Consider the following 13,382-nt stretch of genomic DNA (forward strand, 5'->3'; position numbering starts at 1 on the left):
ACATAACTTCAGGAGAAAAGCTGCTCTGAGTGGCGTCCGCCTTCCTCCGGACGTTAGAGATGACGCTGTCAGAGAGACATCTTCCCATCGGTGCCGAGGGGAATCGATATGCGCTGGCAGCATTCAAGTGATCGTACAGTTTATCACTCAAGTCCTTTGAAAACTTCTTGGTCATGTTGATGACTCTGTCGTCGGTTTTGTTGGCACCAGCTGCAGGTTCTTTTGGCAGGCTTAACATTTTGAACAAGGACTCAACAACATCTTTGATCATCTCAAAATCCAGTGAGGAGGGCATCTTATTTTCCACACTCACTGACTCTGTTGTCTTGGCCTGAATGCAAGCTGAGTCGGGCCTTGGAGACTCTGTAACATCTCCGGGCAGATCCAGATCTTCAGCATCCTCTTTCTGAATTGTAGTCTGAGAGGAATCTGAATCTCGGCTGAGAGGCACAGTGAAGTCGGGTTCTTCTTTCTGAATTGTAGTCTGAGAAGAATCTGAATCAAGGCTGAGAGGCACAATGAAGTCGGGTTCTTCTTTCTGAATTGTAGTCTGAGAGGAATCTGAATCTCGGCTCAGAGGCACAATGAAGTCAGGTTCTTCTTTCTGAATTGACGTTTTCAGCTCTGACTTCATTTTCTCAAATAGTCTCTTGACAAACTTGAAAAATCTCCATTTGCGCTCTTCTTGCTTGTCACTGGCGATGTCCTCAGACGGTGTTGCTCGTGAGGCTACAAAGTCTTTCACATTATCAAGTATTAGCCCCGTGTTGAAATGGTGCTCAGCAGAACCACCGAACTCACTCTCCTGATAATGTAGGTCACCACTTATGATCCTGACGATGTCAGCCGCTGCATCTTGAGCATCAGCAGAGGGTCTGGGGAGACTGGAAGCTGAGTCAGCGTCTTCTTTGGTTTCCGGTGTCTCACTGGACCATTTGTCAAGGATGGTAGCCACTGCTTGACTCACAGAGGGGTCGGAGACCTTGGACTTCATGCTCTGAGCTGATTCACATCTCAGCGAGGGAGCAGAATTGCTCAATTCTTCATTGTCCAGCAGCGGTGATGTAGATTCCGCACTGGCTGGACTCGTACAACATCCTCGGCACCCAAAGGTCACTTTACCCACACATGTTTTCAGATATGTTACCATGTGACCGAGAGATGTTGTGCTGGACACGGAGCTGGAGACAAGAATGGCAGGCTCTCGCGGCAAAGTCTGGCTGCTGATGGCCAGAGATACTGCAGATTTGACTTTCAGCGAAACCTCCATCTCGACCAGTTCTGTCAGCTTGTCCGCACTCTCACATTTCTCCTGTGGGACGTCAAGAACTTCAGCAAAAGCGTCGGGGAGGGAGTCTCCCAGCTGCACACTGAGGTTTTCCAAAGCTGTATTTACATCAGCCTGTGAACTGTTCCTCCTGAAGCGCTCCCGGAACATCGGTAAGACTATGCTGATGGCCGACGCCGAGAGCTTCTGTATGATCTCTTGAATCATTTCGCTCAGCATCACGGAGACTCCCGAGTCACAAATTCCTTCAGCTAACAGAGTTCGCTGTGCTGAAGAAAAGCTGTTAAAGTGTTTGTTCACGATGAGCTTGACAGGCTCTGGATGGATAACGATGGTGTCGTCCATCGGGGCTCCGGACTGCTCCACGGTCATCATCTCGTTTCCTCTCTTGTCGTTGGATTGAACTTGTTGAAAGTTATTCATCGCTGTGTAGATCCTCGCTGTTTCTGCCTCTGGTAATTAAACTGCGTCTGTTTCTGGTACTGGTTAAAACCAAATGTAACTTCTGTGAACCTTCACTCCACCTATAACATTCACATGAAAGACTCCGTGACGTCATCATGGAACGTTCACCATGGATCAAAGCACTTGCGTCAACAAGAACGCACATCATAGCGGCGCGCTGCACAGACACACACACACACACACACACACACACACACAAACACGCGCATGCGCAGACGGACACGTACGGCACTAACGAACGCTCACACATTCCGGAGGACGTGAATCAGCAATAAAACGAACAATCACGCTGAATTTGTTTGCAATTAATCTATGAGCGTACCAATCAGTCAGCCAATCAATCGTTGTTGTATGATCAATAATTATTCAAAGTCCACAATTAAAGAGGTGTGATCGCAGGTCTCTGTCTGTCTTGGTCGTTATTGATGCCGGCAGGATGAGTTAAACGCGCCCTTTACGCACAGCTGCGCACTAATTATGAAATTTGCGCAAAGTATAAGCGTTCGGGACTCCGGCGGCTCTGCGTTAATGTTATTTATGTTCTGATCCCGTTGTTGTATATAAATGTGTTCGTCCTATTAGTGTGCTTCATGTAGATATCGTGATAAATCGTGATGGTGTTTATTAAGGGCTGATTACTCGCAGCTACAGTTATTGATCTTAAACAATAAAATCATTGCAAAAAAGAAATGTTTCTCCAGTAATAGTAGTAGCAATAGTTTTTTAATAATCTTCCAGCAATGATACATGATGTATTATATAGTAAAGTGCATCTTAATTGGTCTTGTTTTGGTGGAGATATTTAAAGCCCATTGATAAATCTTATAATCAAGTTAAATAAAATCTGTAGATTTGTATAAATCTATAACTCAAGATTTCTCAAATATCAAGACTTTTGTCCGTGTGTCCTAAATTGAATCAAATATCGTTTTTGGACATCAGTCATGCAGATTTCATTTCAGACGCACACAGGACACGGCTGCCTGTCTGCCGTCCGTCTGTTCCGTCAAACATGGACTCACTGCTGACTGTATCGTGGGCCAAACTACAGACCTCCCCACTCTCCCCCTCCAGAGAACAGAGCGTCCACACACAGTCACACAGTTGAAACAGACCTTTTAAATGTTACAGCATGTTGAGCAGGGACACGGCAGAACTGTGCCCCCCCTCGTCCCCTGAGTGGGCCACACAGAAGTGGGCCGATGTTTTGGGAGAAGCTGCTGACACCAGATGACCCGGCTCACTAAACTGGCACCGCTTCGCCAGTGATGAAGAAAGTGACGAGGACAGGATGGTGTACGAGTTTGCATCCAAAAGTGGAGGGCGGCACAGCTAACTGGGAACGTGTCCACTCGCCACCAAAACAGCAAGAAGGCTCATTTTTCTGTCTCTTACCTTTATTCAGTATAATAAAAGTGGGTTATATCTTTATCTTCAGTGTCTGGGATGACCTGAAGTGAATATTTCTATGGATATCATCACATTCTGATAATTTCTTTGAGTATTTTTGGCATTAATATAGCTGGATTCTTGAGGTTTTTGCTAGCTGGTTAGCACGCTGAGCTAAAATTCGTACATATGGCTCCTTTAAACCAGGCAGAATAAAGTGCGATTCCAGAAAATACAGGCGTTTTCTATTTGGAGACAGTTGAAACGATCCTTTCATCTTGGACCTGCGAGAACGAATCCTCAGTAAGTGACAAATGAATGCCTCTGTTTATGTCTCTTCCTCGCCCTCCTCTTCCTCTCACTCGTGTTGCATTGTACCCAAACTGGAGTGCTGTGCGGCTTGTGGTGCAGAGAGTGAGTCAGACTGCCCACCAGCTGCGAGCGTGGACTGCCGGTGGAGAAGAGTAAAGATATTTCATGCAGGGCAGGCACCAGCCAACAGCATCGGTGTGGGTGATTTACAGGGCCATTAGGATGGAGGCCAACAACAGGCTGCAGAAACGGACTTGCGATCAGAAATATTCAGCTGACTGCAGAGGCGCTGCTCTCTGTTGAACACCTACATATGCTCCTGTGCTACAAATCATCATCAATGAAAGCAGCGATCCTGGAAATGAACGCCCACTTCAGGACGTTCCAGTGAAAACGTTAGGCGAGTAAATAATCATAGTGCAATCATGTGTAATAATTTCAGCTGAAAACATTCAAAAATGTACCAAAGTGATCAACCAAATGTGAATAACCGCTCTGACGTTATCGAGTTTTCCCACTCTATTCTAGAGATCTAATTTCCAGGACATTTTCAGTGCCGATACGAACCACAGACACTAATATTTCCCTTAAATAATACATTTAAAACCCCAGTGCCTTTTTCCTCTTGTGAACTACAAGTGTGCTGTCCACGGCTGCATGAGCATCAATAACTGAATATCATTAACACCAGAAACAAAGAGCAGCTGGACGCTTTGCTTTAATCAAGAGCAACAGAAAATATACAAAAGGAAAAATAAGACTCTCACAACAAACAAAAAAAAATCTACATTTGTATTATACTATACAGATTACTACTAATATCATGCTGTATTGTGTAGTTGTATTGTGTTTTTTTCATGACTGGAAAACTGTGTTCCAGGTTTTCCAGGACGCGTGGGAGCTCTGGTTAAAGCGACCAACACTCTCCAGGTTCTCCAAGCTGCTAGCTGAACAGCTAACTAAGCTAACTAGCTAATAGCAGCTATTAGCGGTTACTCAACAGTGACAGGCCGCCCCTTTTTTATTTTATCCTACATGTTGCACCTTTAAAATAGGTTGAATGTGTCTCCAGTAGAGTGGAGGAGGCTTTGAAACTGCATCGTGACATCTGTGTTTTTTTGTCCAGTTGCAGGTAAAATAAATGAAATAAAAAACGCATTACTTTCCCCTCTTCATCATTCTTACAGAGGAGTGGATCAAGGACACTGGTGAGGTGATCGCAGATGAGCTGTGGGTGAAAGGACTAAATAGGATGAAAGCATTAGCTGTTAGCTCTCGACTTCAGCTCATTCAGTTTAAGGTCATTCGCCCCGTTGCGCTCTCTAAACTGAAAAGAGTTTTCTCTTCTGTTTCTGCCACCTGTGATGAATGTGAGTCAGCTGACGTGACACTTAGGCATCTTTTTTTCCTGGTCCTGCCCTGAGCTCACAACCTTTTGGATTAAAAGGTCCACTGTCATTTATAACAGACAGCTGGTTCCTGACGGTCTCTTGGTGATATCGGGCCGCCCCATCGACTCACTGACTCGTCCCTTTGCTTTACAAGAAGACCTCATATTTTCGGTGAGGTCATTGGAAAACGGGTCATTTTAAGAGAGTGGAGGTCAGTTTCTCCTCCCTGCTTCACAAAGCGTCTAAATGACGTGGTTTCTTGACTCCCACGCCAGGATTAATAAGCTTTGTGGCCCTTTTATTATGAGGGAGAGCTCACAAACCAGGAACTGATCCGGTCTTGGTGTGTTTTGTACTGATCCGGTCCTGTAGTCACACCCTGATGATTTTGTTATCCCAGCTTGCAGTGAGTGGAAAATCAGTCTCACTGGTCAAATGAATCTGAGTACCGTCCTGTTTGTGCTTTTCTCTATATCATTTTATTATCAAAAACTGTACAAATGAAATGTATAACGATGTGAATGTAGCACCTGTTCTCTGTGGAGTCTGAGGTGACACTCGATGTCCCGCCCCCACAGCAGAATCCGACCCGTTACATGTCAGGAAAACAAGTACGAGCCCATCAACACTGAGTAATCTGAATCTGCAAAGTAACTAGTAACTGAAATGATCAAATAAGGGATGAAGGGATTTCGCTGCTTTGTTTCCTGTAGTTTATTTTCCTGCATTTACGTTTATATCCCCCGCTGCCTCACATGTTGACGGCCGTGGGTCGTCACATCATCGCTCTCCTTCTGTTTTACTCTCCCTGTATCTGTGTTTCTGTTCATTCTGACGCCTCTTCACTTCTGTTTTTTAATGTTAATTGTCTTGTGTGTCCTCGTCCAGGTCAGCGCGGTGGAGAGGAGGTCGTGTCGCCGCTCGTCGATGCCTCGTCCTGCTCGCACACTTTACATATATTATGTAATTTGTATCAGGTGCAATTTGTAAACTGTGATGTTGTTGTTCTGTCCTGTAAAAGCGACATATACTACTACTGCGGATGGTTTTCCCCCTCCTGTTAAAAGGGTTTTTTGTCCCAACCTGGCAGGTTTTTCCTCTGGACGGATTGTAAAGCCTGCTGAGGCGACGTGATTGTGATTTTAAGGCTTCATAAATAAAATGATTTGATTCGGATTTATGTGTCCAAGACAAATTTACCCTACGAAGACAATAAAGTACAATCGTATTGTATTTCACTTTTACCAAAGTAATATTTAAACATGATATCCTTCTACTTTTTTACTTCACTCCTTAAAAGTCGGTATCAGTACCGGCCCAGTATGAGTCCATCTCTTCTCTGGACCCCCTGACCTCAGCATTTTTAAATTTTAAATCTAAAATCTTGTTAAATGATCATCAGTCTGAGCACATTTAAGGAATCATTTTTTAACTGATGTAGAGTTTTATGATTTTTTTTCACCCCCCGTTTCTCCTTCCGGTACAGGCACCACTCGCCTCGTGCGTGCAACGCGCCGCTGAAAGCTTATTATCCAATTAGCGGCGTTAGAGAAGAGGGTCGTCCTCTGCACGGCAATTTCCCAATTACAGGGGAACACGTGAACTGTCGCTGCTACTTAGACTCGTGTTTAACGGGAAGCCTTCGTGTCTTGGCAGAAAAAAAGACAGCTCGGTTGTGTGTAAAAAAAAACAAAAAAAAACTGTGTGTGGAGTAAAAATATTAAATAATCAAAAAGAGAGCGAGAGAGAGAGAGAGAAGGGGGAGAATATGCACGCCTTAGTGAACGCCTTCATGCGCTGCCTCTCCTTCCTCCTGCCTCCCTCTTGGCTTTGTGTCAGCTTCTGCTTGTGGGTTGGGAAGGAGTGTGAGGACACGCTGCCTCCGCGGCCCAATCCCAGAGCTCGTTTCAAAAGCAGAAAGCCTCTTACATATGAGGAAGTAGCAGCAGCAGCAGCAGCAGCAGAAGCCCAAGGAGGCTCCAGCCCGTCGGTCTCGTCAGGTCCAGGCTGCGTCTCGCCGGCTGCTACAAGCCCCGCTGCTCCTCAGGGCCCTCCGTCGGGTCGGATCTGGATCGGGGGTCTCTGGCGAGCCGTGGAGCGCGTCTTCGGAGCCCCCTGGGTCCTTCTCCGCCATCACTGGTGCCCGGAGAAACGTCGAGCAGCTTTACGCACCCCGTATCCTGTCTGCGCCTTCGAGCCGAGCGAGATTAAAAGCTTCCAGGGAGGCGCTGCTGCTGCTGCTACTACGAGCGCCGAGGCGGGGAAGAAGGGAGCGGGCGGACGCACCTTGACTCATCCGAGCAACATGAGCGGGTCCGTGGGGATCCCCGAGCCGAACCCGGCGCTGTGCGCCCCGGATGCGTCAGCGGAGCTCGGCGTCGATGAGGTAATCACCGTGGATCAGCACACGCAGGAGATGGGGACGGTGACGATAACGGTGGCCATTCAAGCGGCGGAGGACGAGGAGCCCGAGGAAGTGTCCTCTAATCACATTGACTTTCTCGGAGGCAGCTGCAGCGAGGACGAGCTCGGCAGACACGACAAATCCAGGTTTGAGTCCGTTTGCCACTTTGTAGCCGGTGATGCCGGCGGTGACAGCAGCAGAGTCTGCGAAGTGTGAATGTAACGAGTCGGGTATCATCAGCCGGGTCACACAGTGTGTTCCTGTTCCTGCCACACTTCTGCTTTTTAATAGTGTCACTCCTGCAAAGTCTCATGCCTATAGACCGAGTCCATTGAAGGCTGGAGGGTGAATGAAGCCCCTCTTCCGCCTGGTCTCAAGGTTATTTCAGCCCTCACTCGTCTGTTATTTTCTGCGCCGGATTTTCTAGCCTTACTATATCGGCTCGGGTTGGTGAAGTGCCAGCACATGAGTGTGAGGAGGAGCAGCGTGGGTACAGATGAGCCTGTGTTTGTTTGAGACAGTGTAGCCTACAAATAGAGCTCCAGTCCCGGCAGGTGTGATCACAGCGAGGAAACAAAAGGCAGCAACAAACGGCACACTGTGAGAGGAGGACCACAGATTTCTCAGAGAGGGTTATTTTCTGTATCATCTCCCGGGTGGGATGTTGGAGGGGGGAGGAAGTGTTAAAACCACCTGTAGGCAGCAGCATCAGTGCTGTAGAGACACCTGAGGGAAGGATAAAGGATGGCACCTTCACTTTAATCTAATTCCCCTGCGTCATGCCCTGCTATTTTTATCCTCTGGCCTATAAGTTCCCTGGTCGGACTGCATGCACGAAGAGTGAGTCAGTGACTGGAAGGCCAAAGGGGAAAATAACTCGCAGTAATCGAGCGTTTTGCTTTGTCACACCTCTAATGGCCCTCTGGCGTGCAGAGCATCTGCAGCACCTGTGCAGACCGGCACGTTTTTTTGTTTGTTTTTTTTCACACAGGATGTTTCGAAAAGATTGCGAAACATCTGATAGGAAGCAGGAAAAGTGCAGATTGTGCGGCGTCTGCATGTGAGGCTGGTTCAGCTTACAATCCTGCAACGTGCACTGCTTTACCAGCGAGTCCGCAGCCTAGTTTTTTTTTTTTTTTAAATGCGTGTTTCACCTAACATTTCGCAGATTCACGGCGAAACTATTCTATCTGTGGGTTCCTTTGCCAGCTGTGCGGTCAGCCGGCTGGAAAGCTGCTGTCTGAGGGCGTGCGAGGGAGGGGAGGAGGAGGAGGTGATGAGTCATCCACAAAATTTCATTCAGACCCTCGCTCATGATCTGCAGAAGCGAGGCCACCTGACTGCTCCGGCTCCACCGCTTCAGCCCAGGTGCCCGAAGATCAGATCGAGTCTAGAAACCTTCAGCTTAAGTCGGTGCTGGTGCCAGTTTCGGTGTGACTCTGATTTGATGGGCCACCATATTCTGTGTGGGAGGGCGAGCCTGTGACTCCGCGCCCTTCAGATGGAGAGGTCTTGGCAGTTTTGGGGCTGGCGGGACGCTGGTGTCGAGGTCTGGCACAGCGGCAGGGTGACTGTAGCCGCTCGTCAGCTGCTGCAGGGAGAATTGCAGAGGGAGGGATGGCAGGATGACGATGTGCTCCTGCCAACAACTTGTAAGCTCTCTGTCTTATTGTATTAATGGGAGTGAAATGTGTAACAGTTGTAGTTTTTGGCAGTTTTAGGACATGAAACGTTCAGTGACGTACTCCGAGGAGAGTCTCTGCTTGACCTCACGCATGTTGTTGTCTTTCCCACGCACACAGCGGCGCCGGGACCAGCGGCGGGGAGCTGGAGGAGGAGAGCTGGCAGCCGCCGGATCCAGAGCTCGTCCAGAAGCTGGTGGCCCAGATCGAGTACTACCTGTCCGATGAAAACCTGGAGCACGACGCCTTCCTGCTCAAACACGTCAGGCGCAACAAACTCGGGTTTGTCAGCGTCAAGCTGCTCACGTCGTTCAAGAAGGTAACCACGGCTGCACGGCACTCAGACACTGACCGGAAAACACGACAGGGAGCAATCTGACTGTTTGTTTGTAGAGGTGATCACAGTGTCGCTAATGGCTCATTGTGTGCTTTCAGTGCCGCATATTGACATTCCTGACATGGCAGTAAACTAAAGATAGACACAATCTACATACATGATGTTTAAATTGGCACTGTGTAGCTTTTGAAGAAGAAAACCAAGTATTTACGTCTGTATGAAAGAGGTTTCCATCAACAAGCTGCTCTCAGAGGAAAAGAAGGTCCCCAGAACACTGCTTGAAGCTAGAAAGGTGGCAGGGTCCGCCACATGTACACAAAGTAAAACGGCATGAGTCGGTGAAGATCTTTTCTCCTGTGATTTTTAAAATGTCGTCCCCCAAAAACCTCGTCGTGCACCTTCCTTTAATCTATGCTCGACAATATGTACAGATCAGAACCTGTTCAGCGCCTCGAAGCCATTCATGCAACTCCCATGACGTCGATTCTGAGGAATTGAGGCCCTGAGTTACAGTGACGGTCTGTGTCGAGTGTCGACACGACGAGCTGTCGGAGATGCAACGGTGTTCTCACGTTGATTCACAGCAGCTGGTGACACTTCAGCCTCGACGCTCTTTTTAAAAAAAAAAAAAATACAAACAAGCATTCGGATGCGAGCTCGATAACACCGAGGTGACGCGAATTAAACAGTGATGAATTTGAGTAAAGAAGCCACGCGGTCAGCACAGATACAGATTCAGCATGTGTGACTGACAGGAAAAAGGCCGTTTACTGATGATTAAAGGGGCAATTTTGTAGTTTTGGGGAAGAAATACAAACTCGGATATATTTATCTTCCCGTAAGTGAATAAACAAGCTGCTCTCAGAGATTCTTAACGCCTAAACCAACTAAATAAACAATCAATGAAGATCTTTGTCTTCTTCTACAGAGTGCACCTGAAGTTGTTCCTCAGCCTTTTCCCTTTTTTAAACTGAAGGTTCATGATTGTTAAAAGAAGCTGTTGAATCGGATCGATTTCGTGACCTATTGGTTTATAAGATGGCCCTCGTTAACCACTCGGCATCTCGCCCATTTAACACAAGCATCGTCTCTTTGCAGGTGAAACACTTGACTCGTGACTGGAGAACCACCGCCCATGCTCTGAGACACTCGAAGATACTCGAGCTGAACGATGAGGGCCGTAAGGTGCGGCGTAAGTCGGCAGTGCCGGTCTTTGCCAGTGAGTCGCTGCCGAGCCGCATGCTGCTGCTGAGTGATTTGCAGAGGTGGCCGGAGCTGGCTGCTCTCACCAAGGAGAACGGTGGCAGCGAGGGAGGAGCCACGCAGCAGGAGCAGCTGATGAAGCTGTTGCTGAAAGCGTTCGGGACGTACGGCGCCATCGCCTCCGTCAGAGTCCTGAAGCCTGGGAAGGACCTGCCGGCTGACCTGAAGAGGCTGAGCGGCCGCTACGCTCAGCTGGGCACTGAGGAATGTGCCATTGTGGAATTCGAGGAGGTGGAGGCTGCTGTTAAAGCCAATGAAGCTGTGGGGAGCGAGGAGGGAGGGCCCAGCTCATTGGGGTTGAAGGTGGTCCTGATCGGCACCAAGCCGCCCAAGAAGAAGGTACCCAAAGAGCGACCGCGTGAGGAGGGAGGGATGCGCAAGAGCCGCTCGCTCAACAGCAGAGTACGCGAGCTTCAGTACCACGGGGACGACTCGGCCTGCAGCTCCTCAGACACCGAAAGCACCCCGACATCCCCTAGACTGGCGAGAAAGTCCCAGTCCTGCAATAAGCTCAGCCCCACCACTGCAGGCATCAGCTTCCAGAACAATCACCTGAGTCCTGGTATGTCCCCGCGGAACAGTCCGTGGTCGAGCCCCCGCGCCAGCCCCTGTCCTCAACGCAAATCTCCTCACTCCCACAAGTCTCCCTTAGCCAGCGAGGGCAGACTGAGCCCGGAGCCCGGGCGCCGCTGGGCAGACTACTCCTCGGACAGTAGCCTCACCCCTTCAGGGAGCCCGTGGGTCCAGCGGCGCAAGCAGGTGGCGTCTCAGGAGAGCAGCCCGGTCGGCAGCCCGATGCTGGGGAGAAAGATCCAGAACGCGGACGGCCTGCCGCCGGGCGTCATGCGGCTGCCGCGGGGGCCCGACGGAACCCGGGGCTTTCACTGTGTCACCGTTGGCGAGCGTGGAAAGACTGCTGCCACTCAGACTTGATACGTGCAGCGTCATTATGCATTCCTTCTTCCCGCCCCCTCCCCCAGACGTGAAATGATGGATTGGATCTGAACTGTCGTTGGCCCGTGTCGTTCAGCCGCCCCGACCCCACGTTTGAGACTGTGTAGATATATTTTTGTTGAGTGCATCGAGTTTTCAGTCTTTTTGTTTATATTTTTATACGATGTTTGAGTTATCATGGTAACATTAGTGATTTTACTAATGGGAGATTTGAGTGAATGTAAAGTTTAGATTTGCTTTTGAAATGGACCATGTCACCGTCATTTGTCGACGCTTGTTCTGCACAGGGCGGGGCGGAGAGAGGGCGATCCACCTTCCTGGTTTTTTCCTTTATTTTTATTTTTTTTGTTTTAAGTCAAGTGTCCTCTGTCTCGTGTGTAGAAGCTCACAACATTGTCTGTGGATGGTGTGTAAATGTGTAAGTGGTGTAGGCACATGGACCTGATAGAGATATCACCATATGCCTTTTTTTTTCTGTATTCGTCTACTGTGAGTACCATTTTTACATGCTCTTTAAACTGAGGCCATAAATCTCTCCACTGCCATGAAGGTTGGACAGTTAAACTTGGACATGATATATATATTTTTTAGTTTTTATTTTGCATTTTTTAATTTCAGTATTTTCTGTATACTTTTTGGGAGGAGGTTCCCCCCCTTCTAGCCCTGTAAATGTTGATTTGTTCAGCAGGTAGCTGCATTATTTATTTTTTAGCTTTTTATTTTTATTATTATTATTTTTTTTCTTGGCATATCTGTTTCCATCAGTCTAAGTGAGGTTTTGAGGGATCAGGTCAGGCAGAATGTGAGCTGGGGTATTTGTACAGTGCGACGCCTGTTGTACAAATAAATCACTAAAATTGCATTTGGCCTGACTTTCTCTTTTGTTTGTGACACATTTTTGTGGTGGTCTGAAACAACCGTGATCAAATCTTTTTTATTCTTATTTTTCATTTCAAGACGTAAGCGAGACCTAAGTGAGATGTCGCTGCCGTGCCAAGGCTGTAAGACGCTCTTCAGACTCGGAGAGCAGAATTGGCACGCAGGACTGTTTTTTTTTTTTCTTTTAAATGATTGCACAGATGGAAGGATGAAAAAAGGAGTGGATGGATTATAAGCTTTATCAACCCCCCCCCCCATGATGAACATGCAGTTGACAAAACGCTGGTGCAGACCAGGTGCGCAAGTAATTCATTTAAAACCCCTGTATCCTGGTGTGTACTTGCCAAGAAATTAATATTCTCTACCCTTTAAATTTTCATGATTTAGTCTTTTTTTTGAATGTGGAATAAACATCCCAGTGCAGCAACTGTGATGTCAAAAATGTCTATAAATGATCCAGATTGAATTCAAGTATAGAAAACGCACAACAACAACACCGGTTGCGTAAGTATCCACCTCCTCCAGTCGATGTGTAATTACAGCTTTTGAGTCTGTTGTGGATTTTCACATCTGGACACTCGTCTGTTGCTCCAGCTCCGTCAGGTTGCACGGAGGAGGCCACAAGTGTCTCGGCACGGATCCTTCGTTGGATTGAGGTCTCGGCTTCTGAACCGGACAGTTGTCATTTTGAATACAGAACATTCCTGTCGAGCTCCGACTCTGTTTGGGGTTGTTTTGTCATGCTGGAAAATTAAACCATCTCCCACGGGGTTGGGAGGGAAATGCAGTGATTGAGTGTTGCACCAAGGGTGAAGTATGCATGACGGACAAAAAGCTCAGTTTTGGAAGACTGTTGTTAAATTCTAATTCTTAAAAACACTCGTCCAGATGCTTCAGCTAAAAGCCTGTTAGGTTTTTTTAATTACATTTTGGATTGTTGCAGAAAATAAACTGTGACAAACACAAGTTTCTGACACTTGAACACACTCGGCTTAAAAGAAATCGCCAGAGGTACAAA

The 13,382-nt window shown here is 47.7% G+C and overlaps 1 protein-coding gene across 1 annotated transcript; it reads left to right on the forward strand.

Annotated features, from left to right (window-relative positions):
• The first annotated feature begins 6,400 nt into the window (after positions 1 to 6,400).
• larp6a (La ribonucleoprotein 6, translational regulator a) lies at positions 6,401 to 12,347 on the forward strand. Its single transcript, XM_030415460.1, has 3 exons — positions 6,401 to 7,395; positions 9,052 to 9,250; positions 10,367 to 12,347. The coding sequence occupies exons 1-3, from the start codon at positions 6,614 to 6,616 to the stop codon at positions 11,462 to 11,464; spliced, it is 2,079 nt and encodes a 692-aa protein (XP_030271320.1). The 5' UTR covers positions 6,401 to 6,613; the 3' UTR covers positions 11,465 to 12,347.
• Positions 12,348 to 13,382: the final 1,035 nt, after the last annotated feature.

This window comes from Sparus aurata, chromosome 4 (assembly GCF_900880675.1).
Source record: "Sparus aurata chromosome 4, fSpaAur1.1, whole genome shotgun sequence".
Classification (NCBI taxonomy): Eukaryota; Metazoa; Chordata; class Actinopteri; order Spariformes; family Sparidae; genus Sparus; species Sparus aurata.

Bases quoted from the DNA above. Each gene is read 5' to 3' on its own strand.
- larp6a (XM_030415460.1), top strand. From the start codon at position 6,614: ATGCACGCCTTAGTGAACGCCTTCATGCGCTGCCTCTCCTTCCTCCTG. The intron at 7,396-9,051 runs GTTTGAGTCCGT...CCACGCACACAG, and splicing joins GGCAGACACGACAAATCCAG to CGGCGCCGGGACCAGCGGCG. The intron at 9,251-10,366 runs GTAACCACGGCT...GTCTCTTTGCAG, and splicing joins TGCTCACGTCGTTCAAGAAG to GTGAAACACTTGACTCGTGA.